This window comes from Oryzias latipes, chromosome 13 (genome assembly GCF_002234675.1).
Source record: "Oryzias latipes chromosome 13, ASM223467v1".
Taxonomy (NCBI): Eukaryota; Metazoa; Chordata; class Actinopteri; order Beloniformes; family Adrianichthyidae; genus Oryzias; species Oryzias latipes.
Window position 1 is genome coordinate 28,723,234 of NC_019871.2, and position 21,907 is coordinate 28,745,140.

General features: G+C 42.5%; 2 protein-coding genes across 5 annotated transcripts; both read left to right on the forward strand.

Moving 5' to 3' along the window:
• Window positions 1-157: 157 nt before the first annotated feature.
• On the forward strand, window positions 158-8,011 carry LOC101157386 (beta-galactosidase-1-like protein 2). 4 transcript variants are annotated; one of them, XM_023961981.1, is made up of 18 exons: window positions 158-511; window positions 733-915; window positions 1,715-1,783; window positions 1,874-1,969; window positions 2,140-2,248; window positions 2,326-2,418; window positions 2,489-2,713; window positions 2,921-3,005; window positions 3,461-3,598; window positions 3,698-3,778; window positions 3,914-4,020; window positions 4,347-4,493; window positions 4,585-4,656; window positions 6,333-6,411; window positions 6,766-6,853; window positions 7,103-7,217; window positions 7,301-7,417; window positions 7,525-8,011. In XM_023961981.1, exons 2-18 carry the CDS (start codon window positions 755-757, stop codon window positions 7,633-7,635), a joined length of 1,893 nt encoding a protein of 630 aa, XP_023817749.1. In that variant the 5' UTR covers window positions 158-511; window positions 733-754; the 3' UTR covers window positions 7,636-8,011. The 4 variants fall into 4 exon arrangements, with proteins under 4 accessions (XP_023817749.1, XP_023817750.1, XP_023817748.1 ...); XM_023961982.1 differs by lacking the exon at window positions 158-511 and adding an exon at window positions 515-598; XM_023961983.1 differs by lacking the exon at window positions 158-511 and having other exon boundaries at window positions 616-915; window positions 2,489-2,570; window positions 2,649-2,713.
• Window positions 8,012-8,198: 187 nt separating this feature from the next.
• ilvbl (ilvB acetolactate synthase like) lies at window positions 8,199-21,327 on the forward strand. Its single transcript, XM_004075876.3, has 14 exons — window positions 8,199-8,631; window positions 10,018-10,219; window positions 10,340-10,467; window positions 10,551-10,801; window positions 10,919-11,018; window positions 11,123-11,220; window positions 12,091-12,227; window positions 12,765-12,899; window positions 16,678-16,792; window positions 18,542-18,711; window positions 18,885-18,955; window positions 19,026-19,097; window positions 20,257-20,362; window positions 20,480-21,327. The coding sequence occupies exons 1-14, from the start codon at window positions 8,515-8,517 to the stop codon at window positions 20,656-20,658; spliced, it is 1,881 nt and encodes a 626-aa protein (XP_004075924.1). The 5' UTR covers window positions 8,199-8,514; the 3' UTR covers window positions 20,659-21,327.
• Window positions 21,328-21,907: the final 580 nt, after the last annotated feature.

Genomic DNA, 21,907 nt, shown 5'->3' on the forward strand with positions numbered 1-21,907 from the left:
TCATGGCGTTTGGAATGCTTCATTAAGGAGCCTGATGGTCCATGGGTACCAACAGTTTGTGAGTCTGTTGGTCCTGACTTTGTGGGGTGCATATTTCCTCCCTGATGCCGGCAGTTTGAATAAGTGTGAAGACGTCTATCATTACTTTCTTGTCTCTTCTGAGGTAGTGTGAGCTGGCGATGTTCTCCAGGGGGAGCAGAGGGCGACTGATGATCTTTCCAGCTGTCCCGTCGTCCTCTGCGGGACCTTCTTGTCCGAAGCCGAGCTAGCAGCAAACCAAACACTCACACAGTCCATCAGCACTGGTTCAGTGATGGCTAATCTGAAACATTGTAATATCATAGGGTTTTTTTCCAGCCTAGAGTGTGAAACAGGGATAGAAAAAGACAGTGAGACAAAGAGAGAAAGAAAGCGAGCGTGCGTTACTACCATTGTTCTGAAACGACAATGGTTTCCCTTATCTGTAGCGTTTGAGGCCTCCCAGCACCATCTGCCTACAGAAGGTTCTTTGGTAAGCACCACGGCACAGCAATAACAGCCTTTTTGATGCTATTTGGATTATATTTTCTTATATTTGGAATAGTCCGGTAAAGATTTGGTAAAGTTTTTCTAGTGTCAACCTTTTTTCAGGAGCACATGGTTTAAATTTGTGTACTGTTGTATATCTTTGTTAGGACAGGCTGCCATTATTTTATTAGAAGATGTTGTTTCACTCCCCTTTCCGCCTGCCAGATTGCCTTTTAAAGCTTTGGCGATGAGTCGTCGGGGTTTAAGAGCAGACTCGACTCAGTTCACATTGGAAGGAAAGCCTTTTCGGATCCTGGGAGGCTCTGTGCATTATTTCCGTGTCCCAAGACCCTACTGGAGGGACCGTCTGCTGCAGATGAAGGCCTGTGGCCTCAACACTCTTACAACGTAAGCCGTTCTATCACATGTATGTATTCATATGTTTACGTTTAGTTTTGAATGTAGGAACGAGTAAGAGAAAAATCCGTAAAGACCGGCTCTGATGAAAATTGTGTTTTGGGTGTTTTTAACATGTACCTATTGCATTTTTCTGATGATGAAGAACATGTATAAACATTGTTTAGCTAAAATTTGGATTTCTGAGTATTTCTTTATTTAAATTGTTGTGAATCAGGGGAAGATGAAAAATGCAGTTGGAAAAGATTGTGTTTGTTGCGTACAAAATACACTGAGCAGGCCACAAGCTCCCTGCTCCGCTCTATGCTGATACCTCCACTTGCAAACAAATAGATCCATGAACGTCTTTGTTTTCCTCGTCTGAGCTGGAATCTGGATCAAATCTGTACGACTGGATAGCTCCAATACTGCTCACCAGTTTTGTTTCACCCATGATTTTAGGTTGGAGGTGTGAAGCAAGCAAGAGAGAGCGTAAACAGATGGATGATGGGAATGAGGGGCAGGGTTGCTATGCACCAACAGTCCTGTTCACAACTCAGAGCCAAACGTCCAACGAACTATTGCCACTCAGGACAAAACTATGTCCAAGAAAATGATACAAGTTTTTAGATATGGGCTGAAAACATCATAATCATAATTAAAAGACTACTGGGAACGCTTTTAACAACAGATCACAAGAGTGATTAAAGTGGGACGTTAACTGAAAAGTAGCTCTTGACTAGCAACCCATGAGCAGATAAAGATTTTTGTACTTCAGGTTTACACAATACTTTCATTGTCATTTTCACAGATATGTACCATGGAACCTGCATGAACCTGAGAGAGGAACCTTTCATTTTCATGATCAGCTTGACCTAAAGTATAAGGAACTCTTTCTGTTTTATCAAATTGAAAGAAGAAAACAAAAGATTTGACTAACAAACACAGACCGTCTCTGGGTCTGGTTTAGGTCTTACATCCGTTTGGCAGCAGAGATGGGACTGTGGGTCATCTTGCGCCCTGGGCCTTACATCTGTGCTGAATGGGACTTAGGAGGCTTACCGAGGTGACATCATTTGTCTGTTTCATCAAGGTTTTTAGTTATTTTTTGTTGCTTTCTGCTGCTGTTGTTTTATTGTTTTGTCCTTTTGTGCATGAACTGTTTCTCTCACAGCTTCAGTGAAGGCTATTATTGAGAGTAATGGAACAGCCAGTTAACCTTTTCACGTTTTCCAGCTGGTTGTTACAGGACAAAGACATGCAGTTGAGGACAACATATCCTGGCTTTGTAAATGCAGTCAACCTGTACTTTGACAAGCTCATCCCTACCGTCAAACCTCTGATGGTAAATCCAGATCCCTTTTTGATTTTTCCTTTGAAAAAAGCTGCTGATCATTTCAGTGAATGGGTTTTATTTCTTAGTTTGAAGAAGGAGGCCCGATCATTGCTGTACAAGTCGAGAACGAGTATGGATCCTACGCTAAAGATGAGGAATATATGCCTTTTATTAGGAATGTGAGTTCACCGATGATTTTCAATAATGCATTTGACTGCATTTTATTCATTGAGTACCATTTTGTTTTAGTGTCTTCAGTCCAGAGGAGTCAATGAGCTTCTTATGACTTCCGACAACTGGGAGGGCCTAAAATATGGAGGGGTGGCAGGAGGTAAACAAGTGACTCCAGACAACATCTTACATTTTATTCTAAGCCCTCTTCTGATGTTTGAGATTCTGATATTTTCAGCTCTAAAAACGATCAATTTCCAGCGGCTGTCAGTTGGAGCTATCCAACACTTGGCTGACATGCAGGAAAGTGGAGTTTGATTCTCACTTTGGCTTTGGCTTTTTTACATGATGTCTGAAAAGGCAGTTTGTTTCTCTTTGTACGCCTATTATTAAAAAAAAAAAAATTGAGTCCTACTTTGCAGCCTGCTTTGGCCTCATCACCAAGACTACAAACTTTAGTCAGTCAGTTTTGTAATGAGTTGTGTTTGATTGTAAATGTATACCATGTAGCCACAGAAACCTCTCTTGGTGATGGAGTACTGGTCTGGGTGGTTTGACGTCTGGGGAGAGCATCATCATGTATTCCATGCAGAAGGTTTGAATTACCATCAATAATCTTTAGGGTGTTAGCAATTATCTTCTCTGTCCTTATTTATGTTGCCTTCTTTGCATGTTTTCCTGCAAACTGATAACGTTAATTCTCCAATGGAATGAGGACCATTTCAATGATCTGTTGCAAAATTGTCTACAGGGGGGGCTAACTGCTCCCCCAGCTAAAAGAGACCCCCACACACACTTGATCTCTAATTTTTGAGTCAATATTATCATAATGTAGCCAAAATCTGTGTTGTTTCTGTGGTAGGGCAAGATGAAATTCTCATTTTTGGAAAATTCTTTAATAATATCTAATGAATAATAATACTTTTTGAAATATGTTTTTTTTTTCCTTTTATTTGTAAAGGCTTTCAACTCTGCTATCCCCATCCTGCCCCCCCCCCCCCATATAAAATGTTCTAGCTCTGATCAGTAACGTTTGTTGCCCCCAAACAGATATGCTCGCCGTGGTATCTGAGCTCCTGTCCAGAGGCGTTTCCATTAACCTGTACATGTTCCACGGCGGAACAAACTTTGGGTTCATGAATGGAGCCTTGGATTTTGGCACCTACAAACCTCAAGTCACAAGTTATGGTGGGATAAAAAAAACCTCTTAAAGTAGCTATGGATGCAAAAGGAAGAGTTTTGATGATCTGTTCTATTGGTTCTCAACTACAAACCCTATCCTGGCAGATTACGATGCTCCCCTTTCTGAAGCTGGAGACTGCACCATGAAATGCCAACTACTGCGGAATTTATTCAGCCAGTATCACTGTAAGGCTTAAAATTGTTTGGATTATATTTCATTTTTCATGTAAAGTGATGCACATGTTGATGTATGTTGTCTATCTTCTGTGTTTCGGCTTCTGAGTAGCCTAAACAGAATGATTTTGTTGACTTGTGTTCCAGCTGAGCCTCTCCCTCAAGTGCCCTCCCCTCAAGAGAGAAGAGCCTATGAACCTGTTGTAATGCAGCAGCACCTATCCCTGTGGGACAGCTTGCACTTCACAGACAAGGCAAGCTGCAGATGGAAAGCACTGGTCCAGTGCCACAGCTACATGTGAAAGTTAGAAAACAGAAAACGCTGCATTCAAACCCAACACAAACAATAACAGTATGGCTCTTCTGATACAAGATCTAAGGTAGAGCCTCTTGTTTTTAGCACATGTATTCCTTAAGGAGCCATGTGCAAATAGTCAATACAAGATCTACAAACTTATACCAACCTTGAAACACAAAACTTTTGCGATGACTTTCAAATTATCTTGGTTTATTAGTGTTACCAATGCATGTTTTATTAATTTATGTCATCAAATTGTTCATGTGATTCTCATTTGTGTAGCCACACAGGTCAGAGAAGGCGCTGAACATGGAAAATCTACCAGTCAACAACAACAATGGGCAGTCATATGGCTATACTCTTTATGAAACCACCGTCACCAGTGGAGGAGCCCTGAACTCCATGAACAACATCAGAGACCGAGCATTGGTGACGTCCGTCAGAGGGACTTATAGAAAGACCCCCATGCTTTGTGGGCTTCATGCTTATGGTTATCTGTTGGGACTCTCATGTGATTCAGGTTTTTGTGGAGAGAGAATATGTTGGATGTTTGGACTACAAGACTCAGAAGGTCACTCTCCCTGAAGCCAAGGTATTCCTTTGTTCAAATCTTATTTTATTCCATTGTTATGATAGAGAAGTGCATCAGCATTCATTATTCTTGATGTTAATTGAAAAAAAGAATTTTCAGGACTATGAGTTGCTGCAGAGTACAAAGATACACGTATTTTGGGCTTCCGTGTTGAAATCTCTCATGTTCACCCTTCGCTACGCAAGTTTCTACAACAATTTTGTACTCTATGTACAAAACATGCAGCCTTTGAACACGTATTGAAAGTAAAATCAGGTGGAACTTTGACCAATCGGGGAATCGAGATGGCGTTCCCTTTAATTCATGGAAGAGCCAAGTGTTTGAAAATTGATGATGGAGGAGAAATTAATAACTGCGGGTTTTGCCCGGCAGGAATATATGACAGCGAGTCTTAAATACTTTGGAAAGGAGCTGTGAAAGAAACTCATTGATTTCTATTAAAAGTGTATTCAGGCTAGAAAAGTTCGCTGGTCTGGTCTGCTTAATTTGGTCTGGATCATGTCCTGAACCTTGACTTTTCAGTCTGCTTTCTACCGGACATTTCTGATTCTGATTGTGAACAAAACCATGTGACTACACTATAAACAAATATTCAGGATAAAGAACACGCTAACACTAAGCTCTGTATGTCATAGAAAATCACTAAATTTGTTGAATTCTTCCTTGTTTGTGTTGCTTTGGAACAATTCCGAAAAAGCTTGGCGTAAGACTGAGCGGCGCTTCTTCTTCTGTGTTGCTGTCAGAAGCAAATTCTGATACAGCTACAGCGCCCTCTATTGGTTCGTGTATATATATGAACCCTTGACAGCCCTCTCTCTTTCACTGCCCATATCAATAACATCCCCGCTCCGCTTGCTTCCATCGTCTCTCACTCCTCACTCCACAGCTGTCCTGGTCCACAGTCTCACCACGTCCCGTATATGGACTACTGTAACTCCCTTCTTTCTAGACTTCCTCAAAAAAACCTCTGTAAGCTTCAGCTGGTTCAAAACTCAGCTGCTGGAATAATAACCCAAACCTCCGCCATTCACCATGTTACAGCCGTCTAACAGCAGCTTCATTGGTCACCAGTACCTCACCGAATCACTTAAAAAAATCCTCATTTGAACCTTCAAACCCTCCACAACCTCCCCCCACGTATCTTTCAGAGCTCCTGACTGTTGCTCCTCCCACTCGCCCCCTCAGATCCTTTTCCTCCGTTCGACTGGCTGCCCCACGATCACGTCTCTTTTCCCCGGGGGGCAGAGTATTCAGCAGCTCTGCCCCCCGGGAAACGGACTAACTTTCTCAGTTCTCCTAACATCTCAAAATTTCCCTTTTTCATCGTTCATTCAGTACATGACATTTAAACGACTGCTTTAACTGTTGACCTTGAGTGTCAAGAAAAGGGCCAAATAAAAAAATGTATTATTATTTTTATCATTATAAATTTGTTTTTATAGTCACATGCTAGTCACACAGGTTGTACGCCGGACCAAACTATGCAATCAACGCAACTTATACTCAGATTGGTCATCCACATATTAAAATGTCTAAAATTAATAATTACTCCTAAATAATTTTGTATACAGTAGTTGACTGTTGTTCAAAGTATGTTTTGCTATGGTATTTAATCTTTACAACAACACTCCTAGCCTTTTAGAGTCGCCTCTCAGCACATTATTTTGGTTTCTAAGGGAGAACGGATGTTAAGCTTTCTTGTGGAGAACTGCGGTCGGGTGAATTATGGCAAAGCTCTCAACGACCAACGCAAAGGTATTTTATGTGTATTTATTATTTATTAATACCTGAAAATGTTAACAGCCATTGTACAATCTAAAATCTTTTTTTTCTGAATTATTCACAGCTAAATGTGTAATATAGTTGTAAAAAAAAGATTTTATATTTTGATTAGAGCGAGTATTGAGCTCATTCATTTTATCAAACTTATTGTCTTTAAAGTATTTTACTGCACAGAGAAAGTTTGCTTTCTTCTTTTAACCTTTTATTTTTTGCAATGCACAGAAGGTGAGACGACCCTTTACTGGTTTCCATGGATGTGGTTTGCTCTTTCCCTCGGTCTGTATTGTCTGTTGTAACCAGGTTGTAACCCTGTCATGTGAATTTCAGGTATCGTGGGAGACATTGTTTTGAATCACTCCCCCCTGAGAGGGTTCAACATCTTCTGTTTAGATATGAAGCCACGTTTCATAAATAGGTAATCCTCAATGTGTCAAAATTTCACATAATTTATGGACGACATCAACAGACTTTCAATGATACAATGGAAATTTTGTATGAAATGAAAAACAGTATCAATTTTAAAATGTGTGTTTTATTTATTAAGTTGATGGATAAGCTGGATAATCACTAGTGATTATGCACCCAGTATTGATCAATGAATGTAGCCTAAAAACAATTTCAGAACAAATCACAACAATAAAAATAGATACGTTTCCTGTTTTAGATTAACGCACACAGCTCAGTGGAAGACTGACTTCAGATCACTTGCTGTCCCAGGATTTCTTCAAGCCAGGCTCAATGTGGACGGCTCACCAAGAGACACCTTCATCCAAATGACTGTAAATAAAGCTGTCGGATTATTTGTGTGGTCAATTGTGCCTTTTTATGCTAGTTTAGGGATTTTAACAGTGTTTGTTCACAGGGTTGGGGTAAAGGTGTTGTATTCGTTAATGGACAGAATCTCGGCCGTTACTGGTTTATTGGTCCTCAACGTTTCCTTTACCTCCCTGGACACTGGCTCAGGAGCGGAGAGAATCAGGTTACACGATCTATAAAAACTATACTGGTTTTAGTATTGTCTCCCTGTACAATTTGACTTTTAATTGTCTGTTTTTTTGTGTGTTTTTTTTTTTTTTTTGGTTTCAGATTATTCTTTTCGAGGAGCAAAGAACCAATGGGGAAGTAGTTTTTACTGAGAATGCAGATCATGGAAAGACTATCGATGTTTATAAACTGCCCTTCTGCACACTGCTGTAAAAATGTGTTCAAACCACACAGCTTTAAGCTGTTTGTGTGCACATGTAACATTCGGTGGACTTTTTTTTTGCTCTTCTAATTTGCCCAATTGTTTTAGGAATTAACTTTTAAATGTTGCAAAATCACAACTTCTTTCAAAATAATGAGATATTCTAATTTTTGTTAGTTAGTTAGTTAGTTAGTTAGTTAGTTAGTTAGTTAGTTAGTTAGTTAGTTAGTTAGTTAGTTAGTTAGTTAGATAAAGTTACAGGCGTTGCTAGACACCTCAGCTTCCTGTTGGACGAAGCGCCTGTCATCTAAATATGGACCGTGGATGACCACAGCGGAAAACCTGAACATCCTTTCACAATAAACAAATAAAAGTTGAAAAACTGTTTATAGTTGTGAAATTCGTCATTTTAAATGAAAGAAAAATGACATAGTTAACTATAGTTCTGAAAAACAAATACTATTACTTTGTGTTTCTAACTGCACTGCACGCGTATAACGATTTTTTCTGTGAACGTAAGTTTATTTTGAAATTATTTTTTTGGAAAGGGGCTTTGTGCCTGCAGCTAGCTTACCATTCAAAAAGGAAATGACACCCATATAGCTGCCACGGGAGGAGCGAAGGGTCATAGTTTACCCTGTGTCTTTTTACTTAGGAGAATGTCGTATAGAAATTCAATCTCGTAACTAAATACTGAATTTGCATGACAAAAAATCCAGCTATACCTGGAATCAAAAGCGGTTTTGTATCATGTTAGCATAGTCTGACTGACTGAGCAAACCGTTCAGTGCACCGACCGGGGGGGAGAAACTAAGGTTTATCCTTGAGGTAATTCAAAGTTTCTCGGTTTACACCTTTACACTGAGAGGCTTTTGCTTCCCCATCGACACATGGAGTCGCTCGGAGCTGTTGGCGCTGTTCTCGGATGCTCTGCTTGTTGCATCCCGGTGGTCGCGCTGCTGCTCGCCGCCTACAAACTTGGCTTATTTTACCAGCTGTTTCACCAGGTGGGTGTTCGTCTAAAATGAAAACGCATTGTTTTTACTCCACGCGTGATCGCTTTGCGGATCAGATCTGCCAGCTGACCCGGGTAAAAGGGTAAATCGAGCTCCACTGACTGACTCGGGTAAACTTTGACCAGCCTTGTGGTTTTCTCGAACAAAGGCCATCACAGCCAAGCTGTCGGGGAGATTGCACAAAAGCATGGAAGCTGCATGTGTGCACACTGTTGGGAAATGGAATTGGAGAGATAAGCCTCCAGAGAATGATAACTAAAGCATCTTTCTTTGATGCAGAAGTCCTGCTTGCACGACCTCTTTTGGGTCAAATTGCATTTATTAAAAAATAAATAAAAAACACAGATTTGTGGGATAAATGTCCTAATCTCTTCCAATCACAGCTTGCTCTGCCACCGACTTGTGATTAAGGAATCAGACCATGTTGGCAATCTAACCACATTCAGCACCTGCAGAAGGACGTGAAGAACCGGACCCAGTGCTCCTCACGCCGGTCCCTGGCTCCGTCGCACGCCGCTGCGGGACGCCAGTCCATCCTCCAACAAGCTTTTGCTGCAAGTCGGCCAATGTGGTTAGGCTGGTCTGGTGGCACAAACACGCCAAATCGGATACCTCAAGTGATCTGTCACCTCTTGCCAAACAGGAGTTCATGTTTTACTTCGAAGCCCATCGAGACGACTGTTGTTGTGATTTTGGGCTATACAAATAAAATTGAATTGAATTGAAACACTTGAGGGAAACTCAAAATAAGTCAATAATAACAACAACAACAATAAAATACAGTTGGACTTTGGCTGAAAGATTTAGGCAAATCTTTCATGGGTGCCTGATCGGCTCTGCTGCTCCTCCGACAAATCCATCCCCCAACAGATGTGGCGAAAAGAGGCTACACACTGCAACACAACACTACTGAACACATAGTTTCCTAGTTTATAGACAGCTGAAGTATTTGAAGAGAAACACTTACCTGACAAGCACAGCGTTTGGTTAAATAGCGGTTCTTTTCTAACATGTTCTTGTGGCATATTTCTGATCATGGAAGAAAATTGAGCTTAAATTTGCGTGTTTGTTTGTTTGTTTGTTTGTTTGTTTGTTGTGAATCGGGAGCAGACAAAAAAAAGCTCAACTTTTCAAGAAAGGGGGGAAAAAAGGGTTAATTTCTTATAAACACCTGTCGCTCTGCAGAAATTAGGTCCAAGTTTTACAATTTATCCTAAAACAAACAGCATAATTGTTCAAAGGCTGCATGGAATGCTTTAAAAAGAATGAAAAGATGATTGGAGTGGAACTTTAAACCTGTACAGACATTAAAAACGGTTGGAAAATTGATATATTTTTTAAACACTTTTCCCCCTTGTTCTCTTTATCTCATTGCAGACGGAGACCGAGAGCCCCCGCCATGGCGGTGAGAGCGTGGCAGAGGTCCTCCGTGCTCACGGGGTCAAGTTCCTCTTCACCCTGGTGGGCGGGCACATTTCCCCGATCCTCGTGGCTTGCGAGAAGGTCGGCATCCGTATCGTGGACACCAGACACGAAGCCACGGCGGTCTTTGCCGCAGACGCCGTGGCGCGGCTCTCAGGTGCAGGCTGACGTTTTACCCCGGGGCTTCAAATCCCAGCCGAACTTTCCACATTTCTTACATTTTGTTTTGTTTTTTTCCCTCTGGAGTTCAACGTGGTTGTGTGGCTCTCTGTACCAGGTACTGTGGGGGTAGCAACTGTAACCGCCGGCCCGGGCCTGACGAACACGGTGACGGCGGTAAAGAACGCCCAAATGGCTGAATCTCCTGTGCTGCTCTTGGGAGGAGGTGCTGCTACACTACTGCAGGTAGGTGAACGCAGATGGAAATGGGATGCGAACTCTCTGGTAGGTGCTACGCACATTTAAATGATCAATCCTTTGCACGGCAGGGAAGGGGGGCACTGCAAGACATCGACCAGATGTCTCTCTTCAAGCCGCTGTGTAAATTCTGTGCCTCCATCAGGACGGTGAGGGAAATAGTGCCGACTCTCAGAAAAGCCCTGGCCATTGCCCAGTCAGGAACGCCCGGCCCCGTTTTTGTAGAGTTCCCCATCGACACCCTGTACCCCTATCACCTTGTGTCCAAAGAGTTTGCACCGAAAACCCCCCCTAAAGGCCTGATGGGAAGTATCATTTCATGGTATGTTATTAGAGTGCAGTTCTGTTGTCATGAAATAACAATCATTGTCTGTCAAACTGATGTATAGTTGTCGTTTTTTGTTTTATTTTAATGTTTTCTGGTCTGATCACCTGCAAGGTATCTCCGAAATCACCTGAAGAACCTCTTTGCTGGAGCCTGGGAGGCCAGAGATGTCTGTCCTCTTTCTGTCCACGTCCCTCAAGCCACAGAGGATCAGGTAGTTCTGCTCCCGTGAAGCAGGATTTGAAGACAAACACATTTCCTCAGAGAATAAGATGTTTATAAAGCATCTGTTGGCATTTCCACCTTCACCAAAATCAGGTGCAGAAGTGCATAGAGCTGGTGAGTCGAGCAAAGAAACCCGTCATTCTTCTGGGCAGCCAGGTGACTCTGCCGCCATCGCCGTCTGACCATGTCAGGTGAGGCGTGCGTTTCTCATTTATCTCTCAGGTTTGCTTTCATCTATTGGTTTATTTTAAGCAGTTAAATTAGTGGAATAATATAATAAAAAGAATTAGAAAGCAGACATATATTTAACCCATTTTAGAAATAGTCATAGAAGAAAAGCGATGTAGAAGATGACGCCAGTGTCATCACTCATAATCATAAATAGATGTATTTGCAGTTACAGCACTCACATTCATTAAAGACCCACTCTGATCTTTTGATCCATTTTTAAAGTGTTTCCAGGGGTCTTTTCATTAGGATTATGTTGTTTTTTTAGCCAAAATAAAAATAAAAAAAAGTTGTTTTCTTGGACATAGTTTCTGTAGAGCGGCAAAACTTCATTAGAGATTTGCCTCTGAGTTGTGGGTGGGATCATTTCCCACTATCTATTTGTTTACGCACTCGCTAGCTTACAGCCCCTCCCACCTCAAACCTAACATTAGCGGTGCAACAGACATTCTGAGCAATATTGAAATGATACGGTTTAGATCCAGATTCCAGCTCAGACGAGGAAAACAAAGACGTTTATGAATCTGTCTAAAAGTGGATGCATCAGAATGGAGCGGAGCACGGAGCTTAAGGCCCGCCCAGCGTATTTTCCACGCCACAAATGAGCTGCGTTTTATCAATTCACAACAATTTAAATAAAGAAATCCTCAGAAATGCAATTTTGAGCTTCATTTTCTTCATATGTTAACATGTTAAAAACACCATTTTCATTGGAGCGGGTCTTCAAGTAAAATGATTGTTAAATAGGGATGATTGGTGAACACGTGAATGAAGCCGGTGTCGCTGTTAGACAATCCCAGGTTTGCTCATTGTGGTTTTTTTCGTTGCTGTAGGAAAGCTTTGGAAGATCTGGGGATCCCCTGCTTCCTGGGAGGGATGTCCCGAGGGCTGCTGGGTAAAGACAGCCCCATCCACATCCGACAGAACCGCAGAGACGCTCTGAAGGAGGCGGACTTGGTTCTCCTGGCAGGTGAAGAACTGATCAGATCTGGATTCGCTTTAAATGTGTGTCCGTTTAGGAAAAGAGTACATTTACCACCAAATCTATGAGGAGGGTTTGATAATAACCTTTCCTGTTTGGATGAAGTTAGACTTTATAAAGCAGCAAGGCTTTTTCTTCAGTCATAATTATTCTGTTATTTATGAAAGCTGATTTGTGTCTCTTCCTTTTCCTGCGTCTTGTTGGTTAGCACTCTGGCCTCTTGGGGAGAAGAACCTGGTTCCTGGTTCAGATCCCGGCTGGCACCTTTCTGTGTGGAGTTTGTCTTCTCTTTGTGCATGTTTGGGTCCAAATACCTGCTTTGTAGCTTAAATTGATGACTAACTTCTCCCTAGGTGAGACTGTGAGTGTGCAGTTGTGTTGCTCTGAGCTGAACTAGCCCCGCCTTTGCCCAGCATTCGCTGTGATTGGTTCCAGCAACCCGCCGACCCCAACAGGGATGAAGCGGGTTTGGAAGATGGCCGGATCCCATCACAGCAGAATGAACCTTGACCTTTGCGCCTGCAGGCACCGTGTGCGACTTCCGGCTGAGCTACGGCCGGGTCCTCGGCAGACGCAGTAAGATCATCGCGGTCAACAGGGATCGGTCACAGCTGCTGAAGAACTCCGACATGTTCTGGAAGCCAACTATTGCAATCCAGGGTTAGTTTCTGAACTACGGTTGAAAAAGGCTGATTTGCGTGTGTTTAACGTGTTCTTGTGGCGTTTTTCTGATGATGGAGGACTTCCGGGAAGAATCTAGCCACAGGGGTTGCAAGCCAGTTGCCTCTGTGCCGGTCCCAAGCCCGGATAAATAGAGAGGGTTGCGTCAGGAAGGGCATCCGGCGTAAAAATTGCCAAAATAACCATGCGAATCATCCACAACACTTTAGACATACCGGATCGGTCGAGGCCCGGGTTAACAACGACCGCCACCGATGCTGTTAACCTACAGGGTGTCGGTGGAAATTTGACTACTGTTGGTCGAAGAAAGAGGGGAGGCAGAAGGGCACGTGGCCAGAGAGAGAAGGGAAAAGGCAGGAACATAGGTTTGAGAATAGGGACTCTTAACGTTGGCACAATGACAGGGAAAGGCAGAGAGCTGGCAGACATGATGGAGAGAAGGAAGGTAGATGTACTGTGTGTGCAGGAGACAAGGTGGAAGGGCAGCAAGGCACGTAGTATTGGAGGAGGATACAAACTGTTCTATCATGGTGTTGATAGGAAGAGAAATGGGGTAGGTGTGATTCTGAAGGGGGAGTTTGTAAACAGTGTTCTAGAGGTGAAAAGAGTCTCAGACAGGATGATGAGCCTAAAGTTAGAAATCGAAGGGGTGATGGTGAATGTAGTCAGTGGGTATGCGCCACAGGTTGGCTGTGAGTTAGAAGTGAAGGAGAGATTCTGGAGTGAGTTGGATGAGGTCATAGAGAGTTTCCCCAGAGGAGAGAGAGTTGTTATTGGAGCAGACTTTAATGGGCATGTTGGTGAGGGCAACAGAGGTGATGAGGAGGTGATGGGCAGGTTTGGTGTGAAGGAAAGGAATCTGGAGGGACAGATGGTGGTGGACTTTGCGAAGAGGATGGAAATGGCTGTAGTCAACACTTACTTCCAGAAGAGAGAGGAACATAGAGTGACATACAGAAGTGGAGGTAGGAGTACCCAGGTGGACTACATCCTATGTAGACGAGGTCATTTGAGAGAGGTTAATGACTGCAAAGTGGTGGTAGGAGAGAGTGTAGCCAGACAGCACCGCATGGTGGTGTGTAAGATGACTCTGGAGGCCAGGAAGAAGAAGAGAGGGAAAACAGAAAAGAAGACCAAGTGGTGGAAGCTACAGAATGAAGAAACTTGTGAGGAATTTAGGCAGAAGTTGAGACAGGTCCTGGGTGGTCAGGATGAGCTTCCAGATGACTGGGAAACTACAGCAGAGATTATCAGGGAAACAGGTAGGAAGGTGCTAGGTGTGTCATCTGGAAAGAGGAAAGACGGTAAAGAGACTTGGTGGTGGAATGAGGAAGTACAGGAATGCGTCCAGAGGAAGAGGTTGGCTAAAAGGAAGTGGGATGTAGAAAGGACTGAGGAAGGTAGACAGGAGTACAAGGAAGCGCAGCGTAGAGTGAAGAGAGAGGTGGCAAAGGCCAAACAGAAAGCTTACGATGAGCTATATGACAGGTTAGACACAAAGGAAGGAGAGAAGGACTTGTACAGGCTAGCCAGACAGAGAGACAGAGATGGGAAGGACGTGCAACAGATAAGGGTGATTAAGGACAGAGACGGAAAGGTGCTAACAACCCAGGAGAGTGTACAGAAAAGATGGAAGGAGTATTTTGAGGAGCTGATGAACGTGGAAAATGACAGGGAAAGAAGGGAGGAAGAAGTGGTTGTTGTGGAGCAGGAAGTAGCAGAGATTGGAAAGGAGGAGGTTAGGAAGGCTCTGAAAAGGATGAAGAGCGGAAAGGCCGTTGGTCCTGATGACGTACCTGTGGAGGTATGGAAGTGCCTAGGAGAGACAGCAGTGGAATTTCTAACAAGGTTGTTCAATAGGATTTTAGAGAGTGAGAAGATGCCTGAGGAATGGAGGAGAAGCATTCTGGTTCCGATCTTTAAGAACAAGGGTGACACGCAGAACTGCAGCAACTATAGAGGAATAAAGTTGATGAGCCACACAATGAAGCTGTGGGAAAGAGTAGTGGAAGCCAGGCTTAGGAAGAAGGTGGAGATCTGTGAGCAGCAGTATGGTTTCATGCCCCGTAAGAGCACCACTGATGCCATTTTTGCTTTGAGAATGTTGATGGAAAAGTACAGAGAAGGTCAGAAGGAGCTGCATTGTGTGTTCGTAGATTTAGAGAAGGCGTATGACAGGGTGCCGAGGGAGGAGCTGTGGTACTGTATGAGGTCGTCTGGAGTGGCAGAGAAGTATGTCAGAGTGGTTCAGGACATGTATGAGAGAAGTATGACGGTGGTGAGATGTGCTGTAGGTCAGACAGAGGAGTTCAAGGTGGAGGTAGGACTACACCAAGGATCAGCTTTGAGTCCTTTTTTGTTTGCTATGCTGATGGACAGGCTGACAGACGAGGTAAGACAGGAATCTCCCTGGACAATGATGTTTGCGGATGACATTGTAATTTGCAGTGAGAGTAGAGAGCAGGTGGAGGAACAGCTAGAGAGGTGGAGGTTTGCTCTGGAAAGAAGAGGCATGAAGGTCAGTCGTAGTAAGACAGAATACATGTGTCTGAACGAGAGGGATCAAGGTAGAAGCGTTAGGTTACAGGGGGCTGAGGTGAAGAAGGTGCAGGAGTTTAAGTACTTGGGGTCAACAGTTCAGTGTGATGGGGAGTGTGGAAAAGAGGTGAAGAGGCGAGTGCAGGCAGGTTGGAGCGGTTGGAGGAAAGTGTCAGGAGTGTTGTGTGACAGAAGAGTGCCAGCAAGACTCAAAGTAAAGGTGTACAAGACAGTGGTGAGACCAGCTCTGCTCTATGGGTTAGAGACGGTAGCAGTGAGACAGAGACAAGAGGCTGAGATGGAGGTAGCGGAGATGAAGATGTTGAGGTTCTCCTTAGGAGTGACCAGGTTAGACAGGATAAGGAACGAGTACATCAGAGGGACGGCTCATGTTGCCTGTGTTAGCGACAAAGTCAGAGAAGCCAGACTGAGATGGTTTGGACATGTTCAGAGGAGGGATAGTGGATATATTGGTAGAAGGATGTTGGAGATGGAGCTGCCTGGCAGGAGGGCAAGAGGACGGCCAAAGAGGAGATACATGGATGTCTTAACAGAGGACATGAAGTTGGCTAATGTTAGGGTAGAAGATGTCCATGATAGAGTGAGGTGGAAAAGGATGATTCGCTGTGGCGACCCCTGATGGGAAAAGCCGAAAGAGGAGGAGGACTTCCGGGAAGAAACTTCAGATTCAAACGGCATTTCTGAGGAATTCTTTATTCAAATTGTCGTGACTCAAGAGCAACACAACCATGCTGTTTGTGACGCTGGGCGGGCCACGGGCTTCCTGCTCCGTTTCATTCCGATGCATCCACTTGCAGACAAACACATCCATGAACGCCTTTGTTTTCCTCGTCTAAACCGATATCTGGATTGAAATTGTACGGCTGGATAGCTCCAATATTGCTCGCCATTTTTGTTGAACCATTAAGGTTAGATTGGTGGAGCTGTAAGAGTAAACAGAGAGCTCTCAGCAACAGGGAGGGGAAGGAGTCAGGCTCATTCTGTCCCAATGCTCAGGCCCACAACTCAGAGCTTTATTTTGAATGAACTCCTGCTGCTCTGGAGAAACTATGACCATGAAAACAATTCAGTTTTCCTTTTAAATTTTGCCTCTGGGGACGCTTTGAAAACCGATCAAAAGGAGTGGGATTTTAAGAGACCTCTTTGGTTATTTTGAAAGTGTGTAATTTGGATTGAATGTCTTTATTTCCTTTCTCAGGCGATCCAGGTTCCTTTTTAGTGCATCTTGCCAAAGGTCTGAAAGGTCACCGCTGTCCAGAGGAATGGCCTCAGAGCCTGAAAGTCGGCGATCTGACCAAGGAAAATGCAAACAGGTGAGCCATGGGGACGACCTCTGAACACGCTCTGGGTTAGGCTTGCAGAATGAATGGAAAATGTATCGTTATCGGCATGTCAGGCTGTGCAATATGCAGATTGCAAAAGTCTGCCAAAATTGCAATAAATGCTTTCCTCAAATGTGCTAAAACAATAATACGACAGCTTGACGTATTTAAGAAAACAAATTAATCCATTTATGCATTTGACCATGGACGTCTCCACGTCGTTGACCAATCAGATGGAGCTCTTTTAAATTAGATGCTTGCCTCTTATGTAGAATAACTAATGACTCTAATCTCTCCTATATGTAGACTGAATCCAGGGGTGGGTAATTATTTTACCTCGAGGGCCACATTGGGTTCTAAAGTTAGATAGAAGGGCCGGACCAGGAGCAGATGTGTGGAGTCAGAATGATATAACATGAAATGTAGATGAAAACGTTTGGATTGAATATTATATTCTAAAACAGAATATTCTAGAGTTTTTAGTTTAAAACTTTTGTTCCCATTTTAGATCTTTTTTATTGTGAAGCCCTTTGGTACCTTCAAGGAGTTGTAAAGTGCTGAAATGAATGACACTTTAGTCATACATGATCCTTTTAATAAAATAAATAACATTATTTATGAAATAAAACAAACAACACCCTATGATTTTCAAAGGCAGAAATTCAGGAAAAATAAACTGATACACTTCAAAAAACAATAAATAACGGATCCTCTCCCGTCATAATTCCGCAGAGACTTTGAGTTCATCACACGTCTCATGTTTTGCGCAGCTGTGCTGTGTCCGGTGCGTCTGTTTCTCATCCAGTAATAATGAAAAAAAGCAATTTTCTGTTTTCTGCTGCAGCTACGCATATTTCTGCGTTACCTTTTCACCAGTCCAGAGTTCCCTGTTTATTGCAGGAGTTACGTTCTAAAAATAACCGTGATTGTTGAAATCCACGGTAGTCTGATTACAGACGTTTATGGCAGTAAAACTCCTCACTGCAGAGTTCCTACACTTTTCTCACACAGACATGAACATTTTCACACTTTTCTATTGTTTAAATTCTCAAACTTTCATAGAAATGAGGTCCAGGATCTTAGAATGAAAACAAAGATCTGATCGATCACAGATTTCTGATCTGAAGAGCTCCGCGTTTCTGTACAGGAGACACACGGAGGAGATTGATTGACAAGGTCTCCAGCCAATCAGGACACAGAACAGGATGCGCTGGTTAAAAAAAGAAGCATTATAGCTCTAATAATATGAGCTAAACTGGTAAAGATGAACTGCGACGTAGAAAGGAAAGACTGTCTTCTGTTCTGCTTGACAGAGATTTTTAGAGGGTTTCAGATCGGGACACAGACTGCAGAAGGGGGGAATAAAATGTCAGGTTTTGATCATGTGGCCAGATTTAAATTACAAAATACATGGGTCTCTGATATTGTTCAGTGGGCCGGACCAAACAGGAAGGCGAGCCGGATCCAGCCCGCGGGCCGTAGTTTGCCCACCCCTGATGTAGACTAATCTAAACTATGTAGACTGACTCTAATCTATTCTATGTAGACTAACTTTTATTTAAACTGTTGCAGTGAAATGGAAACGATGTATTTAGTCGTTTTGCTATTTGTTCTTGTATCGCAAGTTATATTGTCATCTCAGTATTGATTAATTTTGCATATGGGGAGTTTTCCTCATATCGTGCAGCCTTCTCTGCATTTAATAACCGTGTGACGTAAGCAGTTTGTTTTCTATTTCAGGGCTAAAGCCGACGAGAAGACGGAGCGGCACTTGAACCCAATCAAAGTCCTCCACTGTGTGGATGAGCTGATGGCGGAGGACAGCATTATAGTGGCAGACGGGGGCGATTTTGTTGGAACTGCCGCTTACATAATGAGACCAAGAGGACCTTTGCGTTGGCTCGACCCAGGTCAGATCCTTTGGACAGATCCATTCTGAAGAGTAAATGGATAATTGTTGCCTTCTGTCTCCACCACACGCTGAATGTCTTCTTTAAGTTGAACGGATTTGTTCTGTAAGATCATGTTTCATCTTTAATGCCAGTATTTTGGATGTTTGTGTGACCCAATCTTTGTCCTGAAGGGGCCTTTGGGACTCTGGGGGTTGGAGGAGGTTTTGCCCTGGGGGCAAAGCTTTGTCGGCCTGAATCGGAGGTATAATTCTAGGATGAATTTTTGTTGTTTTATAATGTTTGAAGAAGCGTTGACTGAGCTCTGTTTTCAGGTGTGGATAATCTATGGCGACGGCTCCCTAGGGTACAGCGTTGCAGAGTTTGACACATTTACTAGACACAAGGTAAAGTTTCAAAGTAAAATGCAGATTTACAGTACGACTAGGGGTGGGTGTGGTTAAGGTTTTAACGGTACTACTACTCTTATTGATACTGCTTATCCATCCGGTATTTTAACGATACTCTTATCGATACTTTTTGAGGACAAAAATAAATAAATAAATAACAAATTAAGAACATAAAGTGTTTTATTTCCTCATTATGCAACAACATTGTTTTTTTTTAATAAAACGTTTTACTTTATACATGTTTCCAACTTGAAAAATAAAATACATGAAAAAAGAAGTTATTTAAAGAAAAATAAACAGCAATGTTTTGAAATATTGCTGTCATGATGTAAATATAAAACAAATTAAATAAATGTTCATAGTTCATAAGATCATCCCAGAGAAAGTCTCTGCTTCAACTCCCGTAGTGAAAGCTGTGTCTCAATCTGACGCCCGTGTTTCCATCTCTTTGAAGCCAAAGCCCCTCCCCCGCCTCTCTACCTGTTCACCTGTTCATATCCTCTGCAGCTGAGAGTTGTTTTTTCTCCCCCCCTCCACTGTGTTCTATACAGAGAGCGCTAAATACGGTCATCATAGCAGCAGGTTGACACGACAGTCGGGGCGCTCTAGTGCATATTTAATTCATTTTACGCGCTCGCCGTGTACTGCCTGCACAACAGCCCCGCCCCCCGTTCACACAAATAGCCAGCCAGACTTCTCCTCTTCAGTGAGAATAGCAGAATGAATATCATTATTAATTAACGGAAAATTGACTGACTTGGTGATTTAAATATGGCAGATAACGTTTAGATCTCGTGGGACACAAAAAAATACTTCTCCAGTCCCGATAGCAGAACTGTTGAGGTCAGATCGTAACGATACTGCGGTCTGGAAGGATGTTGCCCCGGGGCTCGTTCAATACCGGAGCTCGGTACCCATCCCTACTTACGACTGTGGAATACTTTTTAAAAACTTAGCTAAGTATAATTCGGCTGCCATTTGTAGCAGCTATTTGGCCACTGAAAGATGCCTTTGCTATTTATCTGTACACTTTCACAAATCAGTTTAAAAAAGGCTTTTATTTGTCGAAAGGTTTGCAAATGTGGCTGTTTGCAGAAGTATGGCTTTCAAAATGCAACCCTAACGAATGAATTAATGTATTTGTTGTATTCCTAAGACCCCGGTTCTAGCTCTGGTGGGAAACGATGCCTGTTGGAGTCAGATATCCAGGGAGCAGGTTCCCATCCTGGGTAGTAACGTAGCATGTGGCCTCGCGTTTACAGGTAATTCTTTTTTCTTTTTTTTCTTTTTTTGCTGGTAGAAAAACGTATAGATTATTCTTGTGTCAATTTTCCAGCAAATTGGTGAGAGTGCTTCTGATTTCTCTCTTGCTGTTGAAGATTATCATGTCGTGGCCGATGGTTACGGTGGAAAAGGCTACCTCGTAGGGCGGGAAGAGGAGAGCCGACTCCGCGACATCATCAAGCAGGCTCAAAAGGAGACCAAGGAGGGCAAGGCTACACTTCTCAATGTTCTGATAGGAAAGACCAACTTCAGAGAGGGCTCTATCTCCGTTTAGTGGTTTGCTTTGATTTTAAGGTTTTATGGGTATTTTCAACAAACTGGGACATATTTAAACAAATAATTGGTACACTATCTCCTAATCAGTTTCTTATCCTTTTAAAGGTTACTTTCAAGCCGACAACCAAAGCTTTCCTAAAGGAAAGAAAAGCAAAGGGGAGAAAAACCTGCATGACTTAGAAGTCATAAGCACCTTTACTCATCTACACTGTGGCCTATCGGCTTAAAAAGAAACCTTTGTTCTGGGTTTTTTTTGTTCGGGTTTGGGTTTATGATATAACTGCTGCATTTAAAAAGGGAAGAAAACATTATTTTAGCACTTTTGATTTATAGGAGGTCTTTCTTTGTCTTTTTCTCTTTTCTGACCTTTAAACTGGGGATTACAGGTTTTCCAAATAAGCCAACAACCACGTGTGAAAGAACGGCATTGATTTAAGTTATCACACGTGACCAGTATGCCTTCTGTACTGCTCTGACGTGGAGCTGTTTACACGTCAAATGTCGAGGAACTGTAATTTGCTGCAGAAGTTTGTTGTACTGGAAGTATTTCTTTAAATGTCTCCTGCTGATTATTGCTCTGCCTTCCGATGTTTGATTGTGACTTCAAATACGTAAAAACCGTGTATACTGATTCAATCATGGATTAAATTATTATGATGTAAGATTATTTTATGGTCATTCTCTTTTTTTCCACCAAAAGCCACACTAGTAATATTTTTCCCAGAGTGCAATATATCTTTTGAACAGTAGGGGGCAGTAAAATGTTTTTTAAATGTCGTGAATGCTGACGTGGTCAAGTTAAGATAAGCTAAAAAAAAAAAAAAGCCAAGTAAATGTTGCTCTAAAATTAATCAAATTTGCTGTTCAACGGTTTGGATCAGAGATTCGGGATAAAAAAAAGTTATTTATCTTTATCCCCTCTTTTTTTCTTCATGTGTGGATCAATAATTTGCACAGAAAATAGTTTGCTATCTTATTTCATTGTGTACATATTGAAATGATTATAGTTGAAATTATAAAACTGTATATCTAAAGAAAATACTTGTCTGCGTGCTTTTCACCTGATGTAGACAGCAGTCTGCTGTACGTAACGAGGATCACCACATCATGACCTACCGATGCTGCGTTAAAGTACATCCTGTAAATCTCTTAACACAAATGCTTCTGCTCTTATGTCAGTAGATTATTGTATGAATTATCAGCTTTCCATTGCTTTCAAGACCATTGAACCCTCAGCTCGCCCAGAA